The sequence below is a fragment of the Aulonocara stuartgranti genome (genome assembly GCF_965226115.1).
Source record: "Aulonocara stuartgranti genome assembly, chromosome: 7".
NCBI lineage: Eukaryota > Metazoa > Chordata > Actinopteri > Cichliformes > Cichlidae > Aulonocara > Aulonocara stuartgranti.
In genome coordinates this window covers 16,906,764-16,931,225 of record NC_138945.1, presented here as the reverse complement: position 1 = coordinate 16,931,225, position 24,462 = coordinate 16,906,764, and the positions used below count along the sequence as shown (strand labels likewise).

At 42.0% G+C, this 24,462-nt stretch overlaps 2 protein-coding genes across 4 annotated transcripts in view; one reads left to right on the top strand and one right to left on the bottom strand.

Annotated features, from left to right (window-relative positions):
* Positions 1–24,462, top strand: part of LOC309711816 (uncharacterized protein) — a 304,239-nt gene that overhangs the window by 53,556 nt on the left and 226,221 nt on the right. The gene's annotated exons all lie outside the window — the stretch shown is intronic.
* The window catches only part of col5a1 (procollagen, type V, alpha 1), a 74,951-nt gene that overhangs the window by 36,975 nt on the left and 13,514 nt on the right, over positions 1–24,462 (bottom strand). For 2 of the 3 annotated variants that reach the window (XM_082541156.1, XM_082541157.1), the window contains exons 2-8: positions 22,200–22,367; positions 16,349–16,562; positions 15,844–16,006; positions 4,240–4,371; positions 2,191–2,298; positions 1,698–2,078; positions 49–606 (exon numbers count right to left, since the gene is read on the bottom strand). In XM_082541156.1, coding sequence (XP_082397282.1) covers positions 49–606; positions 1,698–2,078; positions 2,191–2,298; positions 4,240–4,371; positions 15,844–16,006; positions 16,349–16,562; positions 22,200–22,367 — 1,724 coding nt within the window. The remainder of the gene's footprint in view (positions 1–48; positions 607–1,697; positions 2,079–2,190; positions 2,299–4,239; positions 4,372–15,843; positions 16,007–16,348; positions 16,563–22,199; positions 22,368–24,462) is intronic. The other variant, XM_082541158.1, reaches the window with a different exon arrangement.

Sequence of the window (24,462 nt, the reverse complement as noted above, 5' to 3'; positions counted from 1 at the left end):
ACCTTTATGATTTATTTTTATTCTGCAGTGTATCCTGTTTAATTTCACCTGCCCATAATCCTGAGTGTTAGCGGGCAGCCCTATGTTAGGCAGCTCTGTGCCGTAATCGTAGGTTTCATCTAGCTCTCCGTCATAGTTTTTCAGGTCCTCCTGATTGAACTCTTCCGTGTAATCATAGGCATCCACATCCAGGCCAGTGCCGGTGGCGATGGACCCTCGGTTTCCGGTGCCTGCGCTGGCTGAGCCGCCTCCCACTGACACGGAACTTCCTCCACCCCCGAGAGTGATGGTGGAACTGCTGCTGCTGCTACCACCACCTCCACCACTGACGTGCACAGTAGTGCTACTGCTGCTGCTGCTGCCTCCACCTCCAATGTTCAGAGTACTGCTGCTGCTGCTGCCACCACCTCCACCACTGACGTGCACAGTAGTGCTTCTGCTGCTGCCTCCACCTCCAATGTTCAGAGTACTGCTGCTGCTGCTGCCTCCACCTCCAATGTTTATTGTACTGCTGCTGCTGCTGCCATCTCCATCAATGGTGTGGGTCCTGTCAAAGTCATAGTCGTCATATCCGTAGGATCCGTAGTCATCGTGGGAGGCTCCTGCCTGTTGGAACAATTAACAGGACAGAATAATTGAGGATAACTGGCAATGTGGCCTTTTGAATACCATTCCATCCATAAACATGATAGCTCGAAAAGTTTTGAATGAATTCTGATCAAATTTTGCAGGGGTGTAGAGTGGGGTGGTGTTAACAATCCATTAACATTGGGCCTACATCCACCAACATTTTCAAGATAAACGTATTGATTTGACAATCTAATTATAATTGACTTACCATTGTGGTGTGTCAGCGTATAAAAGTATCGGATAGAGATTTAAAATATCATGACAAGTTTGACCTCTGACCTATCCTTCAAGGTCAATAGATTTAATGCTGATAATAATGCTACATAGAGCTATTTAAAACCATGTTTCTTACTGCTATTGTTTACACACATAAATATCACTTAACTTTGAATCTCAAGTCAAGGTCAAATAAGGTCAAACTTTCATGAAACATCTTTTATCTTTAAAACTATGCTTTAAATTCTACTGCCTTCATTTGTATTGGCAGCATGTAGGAAATGATACTGGTACATGGAGATTCTAAACATCACACTATAGTTTGCATCCAATCTATGCTTCATTTTTACTTTTCCTTGTTTTTAATCACTGTTGCACATGTACATTTTCTCAGACCCTTACTAGGCACCTGTGCACTTTTACATTAACTTTTTTGTTTATTTATTGTAGACTTTACTATCTATCTAGTCACATTTGACCTCTGACCTTATTTTTACATTCTTTACATTTCTTTCAAGAAGGCCCCAAAAAGGTTTTATGTCAACTGAATGAGAATGAGCCGCCTAGTTAGTTAGAAATAAACTGTAATATAATATTACACAATAAGCCCAATTTATATTTATGTCCCATTATTCACAAATCAGTAGTTATTATCTATGACCTATTCCTACATACATGTTTGTGTATTCTGTCACCCTACCTTTGTCTGACTTTGCCTGTGCTACAAACTTCTTAAAGTTTTTTTAAAAGAACAAAGAAAATAAAATGAATATATACAAAGTACAATACCATTCATAAAGGTGTGCAGTAATACTGGCAACAATTAACTCCCATGATTAATGTCCACCTACTGATGTTTTGTTGCTGGAGATTGTGACTGTAGTCCTTTCACCAGTGGTGATGACCCTCGTTCCAGTCCCGGCATTCAAATCAACCCTTCCCCCTGCTCCCAGGTCCAGCTCGCCCCCAGTGCCGATGCCGGTGATGGTGACACTTCGAGAGGTATCAACGCCACCAGGTGAAGACGTGGAGTCATAGTAGTCGTCATAGCCCTCATAGGTGCCGTACGTGACCCCCAATGCGTAATCATCTTCTCCTCCTCCAGTATCAGTACTTGAAGAGCTGCTGGATGAGCGAGAGGATGAGCCGGTGGAGATGGAGGTCCAGTCGGTGCCAGTCGAACTGCCTTTCAAAATCTCACCCCCTGTGATCAGACTGTCCCCTTCTGTCTCCTGTAAAGATATTTGGAGGGGGACGTTGGCATTGGATGCTTTACTGTAGTAACATAGAAACAATACAGTTATGTATAAGATGCGGGCATTTAGAGCAAACATGAAATGGTACCTCTTTTGTGGTTGTCTCAGTTGTCTCAGAATCAAGAGTTGAGTCATAAGGCTTTTCCAAATCATCGTAGTAAGGGTATTCATAATAGTAGCTGTCCTCCGCTTTCTTCTAAAGGGAGAAAAACATTCCACCAGCATTAAGAGAGCGTATGACTGAGAGAGAAAGATTGGCAATCAATTATTAGCAACATGATTTTTAAATATGTTGCACTGCGCTATTGCCTCTGGCTGGCTGATGTTTGTACAACCGGTCGACCATCGATCAGAAGCACACAGGAGTTCCTCCTCCTTGTGGAAAGCTCACACTGTATCTGCCTGTTGTAAACTGCTATGACTGAATGACACATTGCTCTTACATAGTTTTCCTAATGACTCCAGCACCTATCTTTAGAAAAAAGGAAAACAGAGGGGCAAGATTTTGTGTAACAAACAGGGCCCTGGGCAAATCAAAAAGTCAAAAGGAAGAGCTTCCTGTTCATCCTGTAACACTTCTTTGACATCCCGTTAATTAGCACACACTGAGTATATTGGTATTCAGTGGGAAAAATGACACAGTGCATGAATGCAAGCTTAGGCAGGCACCACATCATTCCTAAACATGATTAAGTAAATGCATAGACTGATAACTTGGTTCTTCCCAGTCAGCACTTTTCCTCTGGCACATTGCAGGTTTCTTACACAATGCCAAGAGGCTCTTTTCAGCACAGGATCCAGCAAAGATCTGATTTGAGTATTAGAGACAATTATGGTTTAATCATTTCCATGAGTAAGACCAGCAAGAAAATACTAAGTGGTTCTTTTGTTGGATTCTATAATGTGTAGTTTCATTCTGTATGTAAAGAATCTACAAAAACTGCTTCTAGTAAGCGGTAGCCTACAAAGCTGCACTTACACTTATGCACTGGTTAACAAGTAAAAAAAAAAAAACTTGGACGAAACCTGTGATTTTTTTTTGTCATTTATGTATAATTAGATGCATAGCTTTTTGTACACTAACATCTTCATGGGAAACACAGCGTTTGTTGACATCCAGCAGTTCTAGACTTTCGCACATTTTGATTACTGGCTTTAAAATACATTCTGGGATTGTACAGAGGCAAAATTACAAAAACCACATCATTGTTATCTCTGGCTCTGCATTACATTTCTTTCTTTCTCATGGACGAGCATTTTCTCTTCTAACACTGCTTCGTTAAGCTGTGGGGTTCCACAAGGTTCAGTACTGGGTACATTATTATTTTTTTACTATTTTTTTCTACATCCTTTCTTTTGCTATCACAATTCAAGCACCATTCAAGCTTTTTCTATGACAATGATGCTCACCTATATATGTCTTTTAAGCCTCACCAGCTGTGCAGGCTGCTCACCTTAGTCCATGGTTTATTGGTTGGCTCTTTAATAATTACCTTATTTTAAATGTCAACAAGACTAAGACATGATTATATCTCCTTGTGATATATATTCTCAAATCAGTCGGGCTCTTACTTCATTTTGTTCACATCAGTCAGTGCTACAAACCTTGGTGTAATATTTGAATCCTCTCTAGGTTTCAACTCACATGTAAAATTCATGTCTTGTTCCTGCTATTCTCATTTAAGGAACATTTCTAAATTGCAACTTATGGTCTCTTTTGGAACTGGAGAAAATTATTCATGCATTTTTTTCATCGTCCTTAGATTATTGTAATGCTTTGCTTACTGGCTTAGATAAATGATCTCTTTCACGTCTTCAAGCAATAAAGAATGCTGCGGCCAGATTATTAACGGGTTCCCACAATCGAGCAAGCATCACTCCCATTTTATATTCTTTACACTGGCTTCCAGTAGGTTTTAGAATTTGTTTTAAAATTCTCGTTTTCACATACTGAGCTCTAAACACACTGTTTATCCCAGCTCCTTACAAAGCACACTGCTGCTCATAGGCTTGGATCACAGGATCAGAATCTGCTGGTTGTTCTTCCAGCCAACCATAAAAAAATAATTTAGAGGAGTGCCAGAATAAAACATGGAGCCAGAGATGATTTGAAAAGCAGAAAAGTAATGTTACTCACAGCGTTGTCTGTGCCGGGGTCCTGGTTCTGTGGCTGGTCAGGGGATGGCACTTCACAATCGGGGCTGTAGTGCTCACAGTAGTCATAGGCAGCACGATGGTCTGCTACAATCATTAGCTGCTGGATGTCTCCCTAGAAACCCAAACATACATGCATGCTAATAAGTAAACAAATGAAAATGACAGAAGCAATGCATGACACTGTGTGACCTGTGAGGTGAAAAAGGGAAAGCATCTACACTGCAAATGTGACATTGCTGCAGAACAGGCAGTCAAGAAACTAGGTCAAGCCAGGGGAATCTCAGGGTGACTAAATGATGAAGAACGTTGTCAAGGGTCCAAGAATGCCATTTTGCATCAGAGTTAAGAGTGTCAGGCGAACAGAGTTACAGCAACACAATAAACAAGATCAAATGTTTGGAGCACAACATGATGTAAGCCTGACCTCAGTCTGTGTGAATTGTAAGTGATTTTACCTTCAAACTGATTGTGTAAGGCATGTGCATGAGCAGACCTGCAGCTAGGACTAGATCAGAAGAGATAAGAGCTCTGTGTATATCTATGTATACACTGAGTGGACATGCAGTTGTGGAACAGAAGAAGAGGAAGAGAGATTTAAGACAGAGAGAAGTTAAAAAAGAGACAGAACAGAGAAGGCTGCTAGAAAATTACTGAGAGAGAACAAGGGAGAGAAAGGCTCAGAAGGATCCCCAGGCTACATAGGGAGCTGGGTGTGCTTCCCACATGTTTCTGAAAAGAATTCATATGGCACCAAAACCTTGTATTGCATTTATCCAAACATGTCCTGGTCGCAATTCCAAATTCAGTGATGTCATTCCACATCAATCAAACACGATGTCAGCGTAGCTGACACAAATATATTTCCAGGAGGCAGGAGGATCGTGAAGCGACGCAGCTATGGGAACGGACCGCCACGGAGGATGAAGTGTTTTTAATTATGTTCAATTGCCAAAAGTTGAAAAAGAAAAAACCCTCAACATGTCTTTCCAGCTGAAATGAGCTTTCTTTACTGACATGCATAAATGGATTGCATTTGTGGTCTAACCAGTGAGAGTTCAATGAAGTGCACCAATCCCACTGCTTTGCTTGAACATACCACTCAGTACCCCTTGCCTCAGATCCTTTAATAACCCTTGCAAAACACTTCACTAGAAGTTGTTTCCTGCTCCATCCTTGGTTTATGTTATAGCTGGACTTTATAGTGGATGCAGGGAAATCAGTCTCTTCCTCCAAAACAGAAGGACTAGAGGAGCCATTACACAGCACTCCCAGCTATGGACTTTGAAGCTTTCAAATGGCCACCTCTGAAGCCACAATCTACAGGAGGGTAGACTTGGTATCACTGTAGCGCAATGCCCCCTCTTATTTCAGCGGAGCAGTGTGGCGCAGCTGCGCTGACAGGGGACGATGGGAATTCAGTGTTTGAAATGAGGTCACACTCAATAAGAAATAAACCCACTCTACAGCAAAATAGCCCCCTCCATTTGGAGCATTGCACCGCTTTCCTATTCACATGCCATTCTTGCACTTCTCTGTTTTCTTTTTTCCCCCCTCCATCTCCCACAGCAGCCAAAGGAATGTCAGGGTACATTATGGCCACAAGTGGTATTGCATGAACCTAAGTTTTCCAAGACGAGACTATTAATCATACACCAAAGCTTTAATTAGCACATCCTCGCAGCACGTAGAGCACCATGGCAGAAGGCGCTTAATGATCTGTGACATGTACACAGAAAGAAGAAAGAAAGAGGTCCTTGCTTGCCTAGGTAGAAAAGTATACTGTTGCACAGGCCCTGCTGGGGATAGAAGTAAAAAAAAAGGCTGACATCCATCAACCTCCACTAGAGTTTATAATGAGGCTCTCACTATGACTTCAGCTGTTTTATGAGTTGCATATCTGTATAAGACCTCCTTTAACTTTTAGCCTCAATTGCCAGGCATGTGATAATAGTAAGTCCACCGCTTTCTTGTGTGTTTTGTTTTCTACACCGACATTGAAAGCTGCACACCTTCACAGTAAAACTACTGTCGAAGTCTCGAGGCGGCATGGCAACCACTAAAGCTGGTTCTGATTTCCTGTCTTTGAGCCTCTTTTCACCACAAGTCACTCCACGGATTCTGAAGCCAAATGTTGCATAAGCTACTATTTTACAGTTAGAGGGGAGGAGCTAAATGTTCCCTATACTATACCGCAGACGTATGCTGATGCTTAAATTTCTCATTTTGAATTCTGGCCCTGAATGCCCAGCTTAGTCCAGCAACCCATTAGAGCATGAGGAATTTACTCCATTAGTGCAAATGGGTTGGGCTGTGTCACCATAATTTTGACGAGGGGAAACGGCAGTGCAACTGCAGAGTCAGACATTCAGCGTGTAATAAGGCTGATTGGTTAACAGGACATTATAGATTATTCTTCACCTCACGAGTCACATCACAAGGAGCCGATATGTGACCCCGAGAAATGAGGTGATTGACATCTGAGACAAAGGGTTAAAAAAAACAACCAAAAAACCCTGGTATTATTGCATAACACCCAAACGCTGGGTGAAACCATAGAACACATGCAATCAGCTCTCCTGTTAGAGGAGGGACAGTGATATTTTTCACTCTGGAGCATCATGTGGCACATCAGAGCAGTGCTTAAGGCAGAGTTCTCAGACAATAACAGGGCTGCAGTTGTCAGCATCTCCCCAGACTCCGCTGAAATACGACTCTGCTCCTCGCCAGAGCTCGCCTGATGTCGAGCTCTGGTGTTAAAGCCATCGCCTGTGGCTGTGAGCGACAGCCAGCCTCACTTGGACACGATTCACGCTGAAAGACACCTGCACGCACATAACATGTTAAGAGCGCAAGGCCACAGCTCGCAGCAAGAATGCGGAATGGGAGCAAATCCGTACAGATCAATGCCACTGAAAAATTCATCTTTTCAGAGTTTTCCTAAATAAAATATCACACAGTCTTTTAAGCTTTTATTCCCCAGCTCACCCTATTTTCTTTTTTTTTCTTTTTTCCCAAAACACAACACTGCTAGATTTTTCTGCTTATGTCCAGATGGGGGCAGGAGAGTGCTCTGGTGATCACAATGCCAAACATCTGTCTCCATTTGTATCTGACCCACAATCATGCAGGGTGGACCAAGTTCATTGTGTTCCGTCTTCTGAATTACAAAATGCGATGGATAGGACGAAAATCAATATTGGTGACATTTCAAAATCATCACATCGCATAATGAACGGGAGTAAACGTGGCTATGTTTGGAGGTTAAAAGTGGACAGTTACCAATGCACACATATTCTTCTTCCGTCTTTTTCATTTTACTTGCACACACAGAGACATACTTAAAGCATTAGGTGAGCATAGACCAAAAGAGGTGCATTTTGATTAGAGGAAGGGCCTAAGGCAACTCCCCCCGCCCTGCTGGTGGAGGGGCAGGCACTGTGTCCCATGAAATCTGCACCTTCTCAAGCTTAGAGTAGCGTACCACGAAATACACAGCACAAACCAACGCTCATTATGTTCACATATCCACAGGGACATCTGATAATGGTTCTTTTTACCTTCTAAACCTCACAGGAGACAAAGGCAGCAGTCAAAAGAAGAAAAACTCTAGGTGAGTTTTCATCATTTTTATGATCAGATGTCAGCATAGGAAAATGAGTAGGTGGCCCCCAAAGAGCAGAATGTAACTCTTGGAGGTCTTGCTGCAGTTTAAGGAGCGCTACTTTCCCAACATATTTCCACAGTCACCCCCGAGCTCCGAACCAAGCGTTGGTGTCACTGCCAGCCCACACCGGCGCACTCACATGCAGCCCCAGCGTCTGGGCATTGTCCAACCTGACCACAAAAACCAAACAACAAGCTGCAGAGGTCAGCTCGCTGCATAGGGGAAATAAATCAGAAAGGACACATGCATAGAAAGTCACATAACCACGCACATGTAGGTATAGAAGTATATGTGTAGACACACGCACGTGCAGAAAACTAAAGCAAAATGCATAAATGTAAACCGTCGTCAGACATCAATTGAATTTTCATCCACTTTCCCCTCCAGACTCTAGTCCAATCTCAGTCCTCAGAGCTGCTGCCAACAGCAACATGTCTGTCTGCCGGCCCCACTTATCCACAACACAGCCCCCTACAGTAACCATTCCCCCACCTCATTGTCGCTGCCCAGTTTTTTGATTCCCTCTGGATGTCCCGTGTCACTCTAACCCTTAGTTTCCCAGCCCCTGCGACACTCACTGCACATAAGACTTTAATCCCACATCTCTATGGACTGCGGGAAGGCATATTCCCATTTCCTGTTCTTTTGGGAAAGCTGAAACCGCCTTACTCACCTAGGAGGGCGTTTGGCTTGGGCATTTGCTGAAATCTACATTAAAAAGTGCTGAGGGCACACTTCACGGTTTGCTGACACAGTAAAGGAATAACACGGAGAAAAAAAGGGAGTGAAATATCAACTTTTGACATGAGTTAAGGAAAATCTTAATTATCCGTGGAAATTCCATCTATCCCAAGGATAGTGATGTCTGGCCTAGAATGTACAGAGTAGTGTGCTTTTTCAGTGAAGCAGGATGTATACCTTGGACAAGATAATGCAAAGAAGCACGTGAAGACATAAGTATGTGGAGCAAGTGGCTACTAGGATCCAGGTCCATATACTTGGGGTTTAAAGTTATATCACTAACCACAACCCTTTTCCACAGTAAAGGCAAAGACAGCTGTGGCTTAAGGAGTACAGTTGTCTACTAATTAGAAGGTTGGTGGTTCAATCCACAGTTGCCATCATAGTGTAATGTTAGGTATATAAGTACTTGTGTGATTGGGTAAATTAAACTTTCAGTAAGGACTTTCAGCATCATACACTGAGTTCTTTATTAGCTAAAGCTTTCTGCTGGAACTTTTTTCAAGTGCTGATTAAACTTTATCATATATTTAGGGGCTGGGTTTTGTGCATTGCATTGCATTTCACTGGAGTTTGCATGATATATGTGCCCTCTCCATTTATGCCCACCCCTCACCCAAACTGGTTGCATCTGCCGCAACTGGTTGCATCTGGGAAAGTTTAAACAAAAAGAGGTTTTGCTGGAGGTTTCTTCCTGTTAAAAGGGAGTTTCTCCTTCCCACTGTCACCAAGTGTGCGCTCATAGGGGGTCATCTGATTGTTGGGGATTTCTCTGTATTATTCCAGGGTCTTTACTTACAGTATAAAGTACCTTGCAGTGACTTTAGGTGTGATTTGGCGCTATATAAATAAAATTTAATCTAATTGAACTGAAATGCCATTACAAAGATGTAAATGTAAAAAAAAAAAAGACTGACAGCGCCACTAGCTTCTGACTTGTAAATGATCATGATGATCAGTCAGCATCTCATAGAAATAGTTTCAATATAAACTGAACATCATGGCGTCTTTGGATTAAGGATTTATACTGTGGCAGAATGCATTTGAATTCAGAAAGCAGAGTGTAAGATGAGTGAATTGGATTTAAGAATGTAGTTACAGAACTTTCTCTGAGCTATATGTTGATCAGCCATGTTTGTGGCCTTCTCAGTGTCTGCGCTCAAGGGCTAATTTGCCATCACACTTCTGAACAGGGGATTTGAGGGCTCTCTACATTGCAATTCGGGGTTATTTGAGACCTTGAGATCATTTGAGATGATCTATCCAGAAACACTGGTCCCTGGCTCACATGGTGAGATACGCCGTACAATCCCTCATCCCTCATTTGGAGTTCTGTAGAGCAAAGACAGTCCCGGGCGAAACTCTGCATTAAATTCTGACTGTGTTACAGTCAACCTAACAGAAAAAATGACCCAGCACACACTATACTAGTGAATTATATTGAGTAGGGGGGAAAATGCATACACACATAAGATTGGGGCTACTTTTTTTTTTTTAAGTTTCTATAACATTAGGAAGTCCTGTGTAATATATGAGCAGTGTAAATGAGAGACACACTTTTGTAATGCTTTGATTAATTACTATGTGTACCACTTTTATTGTCCACTTGAAGCCGGATCTCCTTTTCCCCCCTTTCTTTTCTTTGTGGAAGAACCTAAATTTCCACTTATAATTTTTTTTATACAAAGCAGTCATGGAGACCCAAGCAGGGCATCAAATTTCTTGGCCTCCTCTAATGGGGCAAAAGAAGAGAGGCCATTATCCACGCATTAGAAAAACTGAACAAACTGCTACTGCTTTCTGACACCCAATGGAAATCTGAGGTCACGTACATTTTTAACAGTAGAGCCACAAACTGAAATGCTTTTACTAAAGCTACTGAAACTATTAACTGAGAAAAAAATTAATAACACAGGAGCCAAGCCAAGGTCTGGCAAAGTCACTCAAACTGACCAATGAAAACTGAGTGACAAAGGGTTCAAAGTGTATTGGGAGATTGCAAAGTCTGCTGCAAATATCACTCATTCTGTCAAATCTTTACCTTAGATGACTGAAACATGTGAACAATAAAGATGTTGGCGGGAAAAAATGGAGGAAAGTCCTGAGGTGAAGATGGGAAAACAGGATGTGTAAAAACCCATCAGGCCATGACAATATTAAAGCTCATTATGAGCATCAAGCTCATGTGTTGCATTTTTTTATTAGTTTTTCCTGGCTCTATCTGCTCTACAGGGGCCCCGCAACTTGCTTCTTTCCACTCCGACTGAAGGCTTCCAGACCCATTCCCCTGCTCCCTTAGTCTTACCCTATTACTTTTAACCCTCCCTATTCATTTCATCATTAATCCTTTATTTCTGTATATCTAAAGCGTAATCATCTTCTGTTTTGTTACCTATCCTACCAAACTTAACACTCACCCTCCCATTCGCTCTTGGGACAGCCTATCAGCGGATACCAAGGAAACCTCTGGATGATGTCATGTGGTGCGGCTCCTGTTCCAAGACTGACATCAGCTGGGGAGAGAACTCCTCATTCTTTCCAGCGAATGACCCAACATTTTTGGCTTCTGTACCCACACCTCCTGTTCTGACCTCCCCCTCTCCTCCAGCCCTTCTCATTTCGGAACATTATTTTGTTTTCTGTACACTCAAAACTTCCCTCTGATGTCTTCCCCTATAACAGGCCGAATATATCTTTCTGTGATAAAGACTCCACCATATCATTGTCCACATTCATGGAAGTTGCTGTCTGTGCTTTTGGCCAGACAAGAAGTGCTGTGTTTGCACATCTCCACCTCAGTTGCTTCAATTCAACCGCTTTCCCCTGTGGATTAACTCTGAGTGGGGCCAAGTGGTTCATCTGTCCCACTTAGGTTACCTCAGACCAACCACAGGTCGCCATTTCACTGAATGCTACTTACAACTAAGGGATGGGTATTAAATTATCTCTGATTGTTCTTGGCTAACTCAGTTTGAAACAACATTGAACAAGGAAATCAGGGGTACATTTAGAATCTGGAGTCTTTCATGCAGAGATAAAGAGACACTAGAAATACATCCAAACAGAGAAACAATAATATCTAATCTGTACCCACAGGTATATCTGTCAGAGAAGTACCCTTTAAGGTGATTTAGCTACTCTTTATATTGCAATTTTGTTATGCTAATGTTAATTTGATAGTTTTCAAAACACCTTAATCTAATGTTGGTTGATGACACGCTTATTCTCTTAGAATGACCAGTCTACCACTTTTGTGTAGATTTTGCAAAGACCAGCAGGGGTCAGCATTCCAGGTTGCATTCCCAAACATAAAACGGCACCTTGCTTTAACTCTTGTGTGAATATTTTCCGGAGCTAAACATATAACAGAAAATAAGTGAAGGTTTAATCGAAATTTAAAAATATGAGGAAGAGAATGTAAGGGTATGAGAGTAAACAACTTTCTAAAAGACCTCATGTTAGCTAGCTATGTCAACCAAGCTAAATGCTACACAGGCTACACTCTCATTTGCTGTTTCAGGGAGTTTGTTCATTGAATCAAAGAACTGTTAATCCTAATGAGAAGACCATAGCTGTGGAAAGCACTCTTAAGCAGATTTAAACCACAAAATGATGATCTCAGGGGTGACACTGGTCAGCGTAACCAATATTTCAACAATCAAGGCGATCTTTGACTTGCTTTCAAATTAATGGATAAAATGAGTGTAGTCATTTTTATTACATTCATTTTACATTAAATCTGCTTTAAACACACACAAAACTTTATGCTTGCACTTCCGCATTTCAGTGTATGAGGAGTAGCTCTACTGATCCATGGTCATCATCTCAAAACAAGTGAAAACTTCAAGAAGATATTTCACACATGGCCGGCCCTCCCTGAGCCTGGTTCTCCAGGAGGTTTCTTCCTGTTAAAAGAGAGTTTTTCCTTCTCACTGTTGCCAAGTGCTTGCTCATAGGAGGGTCATGTGATTGTTAGGGTTTTCCCATTAATATTGTAGGGTCTTTAACCTATGATATAAAGCAGCTTATACTGAATAATGGCGGCAATTGATAGCATTCAAACAACAATCATAGAGAAAAAGGGAAAAAACAAAAGATTACAATTAGTTTGCAACAGCACCGATTACTGTACCTGGTTCCAAAAAAAGTTTGCTTACTTGCACACCTAAAAATCTTTTTAATTCCCTTCACACTTTTTATTGGCACAAGCGCAAACACTATGGAAGCCCGTTTCCGCCACTAAAAAAAAAAGGATCCATAACTCAAAATTCCGAGTTACTTTCTCGAAATTTCGACATATTAACTCAAAATTTCGATTTATTAACTCAAAATTTTGAGAAAAGCAACTCGCAATTTCGAGTTAGCGCTGCCAATCCGTAATCTACATGAATGACGTCATTTCCTCGTTACCCGGAAGCTGAGGCCCTCAGCTACAAATGCTACAGCTAAGCTACCGGTATTACATCCAGTCGTGAATGCACAGATTGCTGAGTGTTCTCAGCCTGGCTTCACAAATTATGAAATCCCTGTGTTATTAGCTGAATCACATGGTGTTACTATCAGCAAACATACTCGCGAAAGCGCCAATTTGTTGGGATCCGTTTTTGAGTGCGCGTTCCTCTGCGCCATATGCTTCCAGGTGTATATTTTTGATTGGCAAAGCTAACTCGAAATTTAACTCGAAATTTCGAGTTAATAAGTTGAAATTTCGAGAAAATAACTCGAAATTTCGAGTTATGGATACTAGCTTTTTTTTTTTTATTTAGTGGCGGAAACGGGCTTCCATACAAACATAGCACCCTTAACCAAGCAACTAAAATAGAGTGGTGCAAGAGGACAGACAGGCTCTTTGTGACCACAAAAACCTTGTCAGAAACCAAACCACAAACCACCTAAGCATATAAGTACTGCTTTTCTTCTTACTACTGTATGCAAAGGAAAGGCTCCATTAAAAAAAGAAGTATAGCACCAATCACCAATCACTCTGATTTAACAGTGTGATAAATCCTAATCTTTTCACTTCATGTTTTTCTCTCCAAAACAAGTGAAATGGATTAAGAGGCAATACAGGCAAGAAGGAAAATATGTAAATGTGATTCGGGGTTGTACTTTCCCTTTAGGACCCATTAAGTATGTCATTTTTAAAATCTCTTATAAATCAGCAATTACCAGCAATTATGTTTTCTTTTTAAGTATCGTGCAAAAAATAAAAATAAAGGTTTGCAGTTTTCTGAAGAAATTGACCTGGAAATCCCCAGACTCTAATGTAAAGGTCCGACAGTGAAATCACATATGTTATTTTGTGTTTTCACACTTACCAGCTCTCGGGGGTAACCAGCTCTGGCAAAAGTCAACACGGGATCAGACTAAACTACAAAGAGAGTAATGAGAGGAAAAGGAGTGCAACCTGAGCATAATTTGGAAACTATGTGGCATAATTTCCATTTTCTGCAGCACTGGAGCCTGTCCTGTCTCCTAACTGGCAGACGCACAGCAGGGGGGGCTTTAAACATCTCCCACAAAATATCTGTCCGTTCCCACGGTAACTACTGAACTGTTACCGCCGCTAAAATTGCTGGCTAAGATTTAATTGTTCCACTATCACCCCGATCTCCTGATTTGTATGCTAGGGGCAAATAATAGAAGTAGAGCAGAGTTACAAACGGATAAATGCCGTCATCTTTTTGGCAGCTGTGAGCTAATAGGCTGAAGAGGGGAAATAATGGCTGTAACACAGAATGCAGACATATAAACAGATGACACGATATCTTTATTTGTGCTCCAGTAAAATTGGCATCCTTCCCTTTTTCCCTCATGAACCACATTTTCCCCACAACATTGGATAAAAAGCTTCATATGTAGAGTTCATTTTGCAGATAAGTCTCTTACTTAGAAACTCGATTTTGTTTACAAGGCTATAATTTTGTCCATGTCTTTCAGGGAAACTTTAGCGACAGTGGCTAGGGAAGTGATGTCATATTTCTTTCTCTTCATCTGATACGGCTGAGTAACAGTAAGGTTAAAGGTCAGCTGGCTAAGGATCAGTCACATCAGTCAGCCTCTGTTACTAATTATTATTGAGGGCTTTGGCCTCGCAGACTAATCCCCTCTTTTAAACAAGCACAACTCCAAAGGGACAAAGGCAACACTATTCTTTGTGCCTCTCAGAATATTTTGGTGTGTCTGTGTGTGTGTCTGTGTTCCTCACAAACACAGGGGTCAGGTTTAAGAGACACACATATTCAGACAAAAACTTGTTACAGGAACCCAACAAAAGCTCTCTTACAGGAACTGTCCAAATGAATTCATAGTGCACAAACACTTTTTGAGCCATATCAGGGACTTGCAGGTATTATAAAGCACAAAAAGCTTCTTCTCACCAGTCAGATTATCATACATCTTTTGACTCCCTATCTTTATTAAGCATAAACGGAAGAGAAGGGGTGGAAGGAATAAAGCTCTTATTCTAATAACTGAAACAAGTAGCTGCCTGTGGAAAAACCTCTGTAAAGCGAAGTGTCATAGCCCTTTTAAACAAAGAATCCAGACGTGAAGCCGCAAAGAGAACTATAACAGCTTGATTATAGATTTAGCTACAATAAGGCAACACTTTGAAACAGCAAAAGAGGATGAACTGAGCAGCAAGCAAATCTAGCACAGCTGGCAGCAGAAGGGAACTGCAGGACACCAAGTTCTTTTGCGGACGATGTGGGATATGTGGTACCTTAAATTAAGTCTGATTTACGATTGTGTGCGTGTGAAAGAGTGGGTGGCAGGAGGATCAGATGCTGGTGGACTAGGGCAAGCCAAATATCTCTATAGAGGATGCGGCCTCTCCCGCAGTCCCCAATTTCAAGCAGTATTTCAAAAGAATTGGGGACTGGGGATGACCACCATTGGCACCACAGCCACATGTGTCTGTGCTGTAATTAAAAAGGACGAGTCTGATTATATAGAAATGGGCCTAAATCATCTGTTTAAAGGCACTGTTTGTTTGTTTTGTTTTTTCATTTTCATACAGCCTTTCAACATGAAAACAGCAAAAGCTGAAGCTAATTTGAACCTGGAATAAATGGCAAGCCAGCAGTCCATGAAGCAAACAGTCCCAAATGACCCATCAAATTTGCCAAATTATACTATATACAAAGCTCGGATTAAAAGTTTGAGTTTAACGCCTACCTCAAAGACTTCTTCATCAAGTATTCTTGTTCCAAACACTATAATTCCTTTGGTATCAATGACTGGTTGGGGACTTCGGAGTAACTTCTGTGTGGTCTTCTTTTTACAGTCCAGAATGAGGGTGATGGTCTGCTTGTGCACGCTGATGGCCACTCGATGCCACCTGGAATGGGAGGTACAATCAATTCACACACTTACTGGATTACAGGCCTCTTTTTGTGTTTGTCCATTTGAATTCGAATCTATCCATCTCTGTCTTCCAAAGTGAAATACAATCTCAAATCCTAGTTGTTAGTAGCGTAGTGAGGTTACGCAGTCAATGACACTTAAGGTTGAGAGTGACAAAAAGTTGCTTCCAAACTTCTAAATTTAAACAAAACTGCTGTCAAAGCCTACCATCATCGTGAGGGTCCACTCTAATAGAATGATTTAAAATTGTTTTAAAAGTAGAGCCTGACACGCTTTTTAAGCGTTTTGTACAAGTGAGGTGAAAGACTGCACTTACTTTCCGTCGGCTAGGTTGACTCCTCTGAAGAGGGGGTAGTCCTCGGGGCTGGGTCTGCCTGTGTGGTCCTCATACAGGAAGACTGGAGAGCGGCCCACTTCTAGACCAAGCTGCTGGATGCCCTGTTCATTGTACAGAGACAACAGGAAGGACTGGCTGCCCTTCTTAGGCTTCACTGTGGCCATGATGGAAAAGTCCTCAGGGAAGACATCACCTGGCAGGACAAATGGTGGGTTTGATAGAAAGAGAAAAACATTTATTTTTTTTGGAGACTTATAAGCAGCCGTAACCATTCATCATCGTAAGAGGAATGAAGTATGAGGTTTGCTTTTGCAAGGTTGTAGTCGTTGTGTTATTTTAGGAGACTGACTGCGTTCTTTGATGTCTAAAGGGAGTGTGGTTATTTTTTACTGATGCTTCTAATGGAAATCGAACAAAAACTAACAAATATCATTTATATTGGTGGAATCAAAGATTTGGTTTTGCGCACCAAACGGAAACACCAGAAATTTTTGAGTGCCCAAAATATAACCGGATAGGATTCATCTGAACGGGTTGGCCGGTAAAATGAAAGTTAGCGGGAGGAAAAAAAGTGGATCGATTCCAGCGCAGCGCAGAGTGAAAAGCATTAATGACAAAAGCATGTGATCCCCAGAGACTTCGTCAAACTATCCTTCAAACTCCTCCTCTCCGCTTCTCTCCTCTGCCACAGCTGATGGGTCTAGCAGACGCCGAGACACCAATGAAGGGCTGGAGAGGAGCAACACATTTTTACAGCAGAAATAATGAAAGACACATTGCCTGGAAATGGAAATACCAGCAGTATAGTGGTATTTAAACGCAGAAAAATATATAAAGAGGATGTGTTGGCCTCCGTCTGCTCGGCTCCTTTGAGAAGCCTCACAAGTTCCTGCATTTTGCTTCAGTGTGGAAAACATCTGCCAGACAAATTCCTGTAGTGGGGTGTTCTTAGGACCTCCAAAAAGGAGGAAGCTTGCCAACTGTCTGTGCAGACTGTTGCTTCCCAGATAGTGCTAAGGTCTGACTACATTTGGGAACACAGATCACCTTTCAGAACAGGAGGCAACCAGAGTGTATTAAAGCCACCACTGTTATCTGGATTATACTGAACATAAGCATAAGTTGTAATCTCCAGTCTTTAGCATGTGTGGAGCAGAGATTTCCAGACAACCGGAAAAGAAAGGCAGGGTTTGTGGCTACAGTGGCTACGCTGGTAAAGCCCCTTACCCAGCCACCATATTCAGAATATGAAGACACTGCTAAACTAAACTGGGGAAACTTTGGTAATACTAGCCAATCAGACAATGTGGAGGAAAAAAAGAGGACCTCAGTCGGGTTAGAGAAGAGAAGAGACGAGAAGAGAAGACAATTTTTTAGTCTAACCTTCAACTGCAAAGCAGTTTTCATGGGTTTTAAGAAGTCGCTGTTTACACAGGCGACCTCTGGTGGTCACATGAGCGCACAGCAAACACGAAAATGAATAGCTTATTTAAGGACGAAGCAGTCTGCCTTGTAGTGTCCTTCAGATCCACACCGCCACCTTAGCTCAGAATATTTGTTTCAGCAAATACTCGTATACGTATGTCATTTCTACTTGGTAGTCAACCGATTCTGAATTTTGCTACCGCCACTCGTTCGCTTTCTTCTTTTTTTTCCCCATCGGCCTTCAGCCTTGTCAGCATCTGGACGTCTGTTTGCCTTCCTGTCTTGTCTTCCTGCCTTTTTCTATCATTCCTTCATTAAACGCTAGGCATCAGATCGCATCATGCGGAGAGCACATGCCTTGGCAGTGAGCTCCCTCAGGAATTCTGCTTGGCATCATATGAAAAACATTGCTTTAATTGACAGATGCTTCAGTGGGACGGTGTAAAGCAGAGAAAAAGGAGAGACAGAACACAGACAAGCAACAGGAAGGCAGCTCTTCAAAAAAAAGCTCCTGAGATGTTAGCGTTTTGTAAGGAAGACAGATCCACAAATCTTTGGCTGATTGCATAGTGAACATGAAATTAAAGCACTATGATATAAACAATGCAAGTGGGAAATACCAGAACAAAGAAACACAATTAAGGAAATTTAGTGCTGCATCTGTCTTGCACAATAGCCACGTCAGACACTCAGGCAGTGATTCAGCAGTGGTTTGGTGAAGGCTGTTTGTTCAGAAGTGAAGGGTCAGCTAAGGGGTGAAAGGGAAACCAGAGCACACGGGAAAATGAGTGGGTGTTCTGTGGAGTGTAAGCAGCAAATTGCAAAGCATCGTCCTACTGTATCTGCCCTGCTGGGACTATAACGACCCAAACCCAGCATGAGAAAATCTAACCCCCCCACCAGAATGTGTTTCTCAACCTGCTGCTCCAGGCCACCAGATGAGAGATACCTCATACCTCGTGTGTGTTCGTGTTGTCAGTGTGCGTCTGTGCCAACATGGTAGGAATGGAAAGGCTGGGGTGCCAACAGTCCCGAGAGTTTACTCTGGCATCTCAGCCACCAGTGTCAGGCCAAAAAAGGTCACGGGAAACTCAAAGACGCCTCCAGCTAGCCAGACTAAATCCAGCATTTTACTCCAGATTTTGCTGAAGAGTTTGTATCTATCTTTTATTCGTCACGTAGGAAAGGGCAGAGGGAATGTCTTGTCCTGTGATATCATGCTACAGGTATGTGATGTGTACGCCTGAGTATTCTTCCTCAACAAAACTTACAGAGCCTCAGAGAATGCACAAAACGTCAGCATGGGACCCGGTTATGGCGGCACTTTCTCTGATGATGTCTGCCATCTGTTAGAGTGCATACACGCAGGTAATGGGGTAGAAAGCTTTGTGTCCTGTAATTGGTCATTCAGTCATCACTGTGTCCAACTCTCTTCTTCTGTATGAGACAAGCTGCATTCCTGTGGGACTGCATATTGCTGCAGAGACAACAACTGCCTTGCAGAGCTGTCTGTTTGCAAAGGAGTGCACCTAGCAATAGGACGAAACAGTGAAGTGACTTAACATAACAGTAAGTGGCTCTAATGTAAACAGCTCCCACTGTACAACTTAAGAAAACAGTAATAATAAAAAAACATTTTAGCTGTGATATGACATGTTATTACTGTCTTACTCTGGAGTCATTGAGCTTGCCCTCAAAGATCATGTTGTACATCTAAGTCTGAGATAGGCAATTTTCCCATGGGCCCACATGAGAAACTATGACTGTTGTGGACGGCCACACCAATGAGCTTGGAGTTATTCTATAAACTCTTTATAGGCTTATTTGTGCAGCTCTCCACAGCAGACTCCCTGTTTCTCATGGAGAATTAATTGTCCATCCATGAATTCTACAAAATCTTCCAAATAAATAGTAGTAAACACGATTACAACCTAGTTTTGCTTGAAATTAAATGCCACTATATATGTAGCATGTGGCACTGAATGCAACATATCACTCTTGAGGGATGCTGGCACACAACAGAACCGTGATTGCTTTTACAGCTTGTGAGTTAAGCTGTAGCAGAAGCCCCTGGCCATCTGTGGTCGGTGCCGTCTAGCTAAAGCAGTTGTGACCACAGGTTTGCAGGCTAAGTTACAGCTAACCCCATTCAGAGAACCTAGGATTTGCTGAGTCTTTCTTCCTTTGGTGTTTGATGGCTATTGTTTATGATGGCGCACAACATACGCAGAAGGTAAAGAAAAAAATGTTCCAAATGGACAAAATTAAAATGCCCAGATTGGGATTTACTGCAATTTCCATTGCAATGAATTCTCAGATGCTTATTTGTTCTTGATGGGTTGTAGTTTAAGAGAGAGGCAGTTTTATTGCCCAGTTTCTTCCCAGCTCCTTCACTTAATAAAGGTAAGAAAGGTCTCTTCTGTTCAGGGTGCCTCAGAAGTTTCAAATGAATCATCTCTTCCACATGTTTGCCTAATGAGTGCATGTCTGCACTTGCTCTTTTCCAACACATCATCACAAGCTGTCTGTGGCTATGGGGTCACAAGGCGGTGTGATCTTAGCCGGTGCTAGTGTGCTTTTGTTTCAATACCATTATTGTAAAGCAAAACAATTGTATTTGTATGCCTTTATTTTCTATGTGTGACTTTTTTGTACCTTTTCAATAATTAAAGCAAACTGTACCTCCAGACTGAAGTCATAACTCAAACTGTACCTCTAGACTAAAGTAGCAAACTTAGTTAAAGAGGGGAAAAAGAACCGGATAAAATGACCTCAACTGCCTTCTGGAATATATTAGCTCTATGTTCTTGTACCATAAAGGCAAGAGATGGCCACATCACAAACACTGCGAGTGAATTTTAAAGCCTTCAAGCCAAAGACAGCTAGTTAGTCTGTTTGCACCTTAAGACTGTGCGGTGCCTGTTGTGAATTCCTCCAGTTGGTTTGTTTTATATAGACTGTTATTTTGGATGATCCAGCGTAGCATGTGTGTAATTACAGCATGTGTGTCTAAACAGAGACTCATATGGGGACATGCTGTCATAAAGCATCAAAGTGAACAGTATTTGTTTGATTGGAGGGCATGTAAGGGCATGCAGCCCACAGGAGCCTTGCAGCTCTACATTAAGCCCCTAGGAAGAGTTATGCCACGGATCAAAGATCCACCAAGGCCAATGTAGCATCTTAGAAGACCACGAATGGAGTTGCCATCCAATCTAAACTTTGTGGAAGCTTAGCGCACAGGAAGGGATATTATTTCTCTCTTGTTGCTATATCTAGACCTCACCGGCTTTTTATATCTGTAAGCCAAAGGAAAGGCAACAATCACAATCATTTTCAGAAATTGGTTGTCTGGGTCATGAAACTGTGGGTTTTTTAATTTATGTTTTATGGGGAAAAAAAAATATACAGCAAAGACAAAGGAAGAAAACACTGCAAGGCAGAAGCAGTCTAGGAGAAATGATAGAGGGAGAAGCGATGACGCTTGAGGGAAAAAATGAGAGAAGGAGGGAGAAGAGCAAGGAAAGAGCGCTGGAGAGGGAGGGGAGAAAGGAAAGAAGCACTGCAGCACAGTATATAGCAGTAACTCAAAGCCACGTCAGCATGATAGAACACAGAAAAGTGGAACCCCAGGCTTCCCTCCCATCCACCAACCATATTTTCGCTGCTTTTTCATCACCCAGCTCCTCCTGCTGCGACATTAAATATTACAGGGCAATGCATCTGATGTGCACTTTCATTATCGTTCTTTTACCAACATTTGCTAAAAGTGTCCACACGTGGTAGGCAATTTGTTTCAGTAAAAAATACAGACGCACTTGGACATGCATTAGCAAGATGTCAACATGTTTGCAGGGGACTTAAAGATTAAACAGCAGGCACAGCCATTTTAAAACCTAGAAGTTAAAGGTAGAGTCGAGATAAATTATCAGCTTATGCTAACGGACAAAACTGCGAACCTGGAGGGGGAGAAAGGAACAGGCTAGACGGGAGCAAATGCAAAATGCTATCCAGCCAAGTTAAGACGTTATATTTGGAGTTTAATGTGAAGTAGGATTAAAGGTCACGAAAGCCAAACAGATGGTAAGACTTTAACTTTAAAACCTGGGAAAATGTCTTTAAGCAGAAAAAGGTTTATTCCCGCTAAAAAGGAGTTTTTCCTTCTCACTGTCACCGAGTGTTTGCTCATAGGGGGTTGTCTGATTGTAGGGGTTTTCTCTCTATAATTGTACGGTGTTTGCGTTACGATATAGAGCACCTTGAGGTGATTGCTGATGTGATTTGGCGTTATTGTAGTGTTATGTGTTTCATGTTTGAAAGAGGAGAAATTCTTCATTGCAAGTTCTTAAATTACTTCTTAGTTGAACATGTGCAGCATGAAAAGTTCCTTGAGTCATATACTCACCTGGGTACAGCTGTTTGGTGGGGGCACTGAGCTGGGCATCTTTGGATACTCTGTAAGCCACATCGGGTCCTTGTGATGACTTTCTATGTGAGCACAATCCCGTTGTTTTCGTAACACCTTCGGGTAAACTGTGAAAATCTAAAATCTTCAAGAGGTCTGCTGGTTCCACTGCAGAGAAGAGAGAGAGAAACACACAAAAAGGACATTAGATTCATATTCAACAAACTTAACTTCGGAGCATTTGGCTAGTCTCTATGAAGGCCAGCGCATTGCTAAAACAATGCCACTGCAGAGTTTGTGCAACTCCAAACTTCTGCATATTAAGCAAGCCTTAATTATGGCACACTCAATCTATTTTCTGTCCTTTGCTGACTTAGAAGCACTAGTTACTCAGCAGGAGACTCCACTGTTGTGGTTCAGTGAAGATTTCTGTTATCCATTTAGGCGCTAAACAGAGACATGCCCATTTATAGATCACCCATGATCACTGGTTTCAGCTGCACCAAAACCCATCCTTCCATCTCTTTCCCTGCTATGTTAAATCTACCGCTGCCTCCCTTAGACCACAACCATGCAATTAGCACACTCTCAAGCCGGTCGTCCAAGCTGTAACCAGGCCACCACAGAAGTACACTAGGTCAGAACAATGTGACACGAGGTTTGACCCTGGACCGCACTGTCACATGCCAAAACCACCCAGGACAAACAGCTGTTCCTGCAGCCAGATGCACAGATAGCAAGCTACCCAATGACACACATTAGTACCAAGCATTGCCCAAGAAAGGTTCTGGACAATAGCACACAGGGTCACGACTATAGGGACGGTCACATAATGACTGAGGATCAAAGGCTGTCCTCATTTTTGAAAGGACAATCTAAAAAAAGGACAACAGAGGGGGTTATGGCAGTAGAGTTAGGAAAGAAAAAAAGAAAGCATTTTTGTATTGTTATGTGAATACCAAGGGCCAACCCACTAGACAAGATTAAAAACACGCCCACACACAGGTAAAGCTGTGTCTTTTTCGGTCTACACAGACCACACACATTGTTTAAAAAAATGTTCAATGGTCCCATCCATCTAAGAGTGAAAGGGCTGCTAAGAAAGGTGAACAGGCATCTCTAAATAGTCTTTGAGTGCATTCTCCATTGCCCTGCAGCAACCTCCAGCTGGATGTCATTACACATGACTCACGTTCAGAGCAGATCAATTAAAAAGAAAAAAAGGGGGGGAGGGGGGCGTCCTAAACAGAGGTTTTCAGTTAAGAGTACTTTGGATGCACGTGTTCCTCTGCAGCTGTGCAGGCTTCGTAAAAGAAAAACTTCCTCCTCATCCTCGAAGGTTTGATTGCATGTTTCCGACATTACAAAGAACTAGCTAAAGAGGGCTGCTGATGTCTAAGGCTACAATTAGTAAAATAAAAATCATACTGTTTTTATTTGTTTGCTTGTTTTACTAAAACATCAGGTTGGCAATGAACACAAAGCAAGAATGCTGAAGCATCTGTTTCCAGTTCAGATATTACTTTGTAAAGGCAAGAAAGTTGTACGATTCGAGTCGTGTCCGAGTTACACTGTGTTGTTGTGCTGGGGTCATATTAGGCAAAAGTGGTTAAGGGATTTGTGATAGCAGCTCTTTTACACCCACTGCACCCATCTGTTTAAAACCCCAACAAGTCAAGCCTGTGAGTATGTCAAAAAGATAACTACTCTTATATTCCTGTCAGTCCAAACCCACAGGATGACAGAGCCTCTGCGCGGGTGAAGGGTCTAAACACAAAGAGCTTCGTCTGTCATCAGCTCACAATGAAGCAGCAGCTCACGCAGCAGCCAGAAAATGTCTATCATTCAGTCATGATGACAGAGGTTCACCTAATGAGGCTTACTTTCAGAGCTCAGCAGCAGAGTAATGATATATCACATGTGCTTCTTGTACAAATTTCCTCATTGATAGATTACTAATCCGCATTCGTGTTCTACATCATTATTGCTTCATGAACAAAAGGTCAGAAGAGCCTATTCCTACTGAAGGAGTCACGCGGCACAAGGCGAACAAAGCCTGTGAAAACTTGGTCCACCTATCATCATATAGACAGATTTTTAAGGCCAATATGTTTCAAAATATCCACTGATTTTATTTTTTCAAACACGTGAACAGATTTCCATAAAATTCATTATGTGTAGATATTGATTTACCCTTTGTGTTACTCGACTCTGTTCAGGTTAGCTGCTTGTTGTGTTTGTGGCAGAGTTTTGCGATACAAAC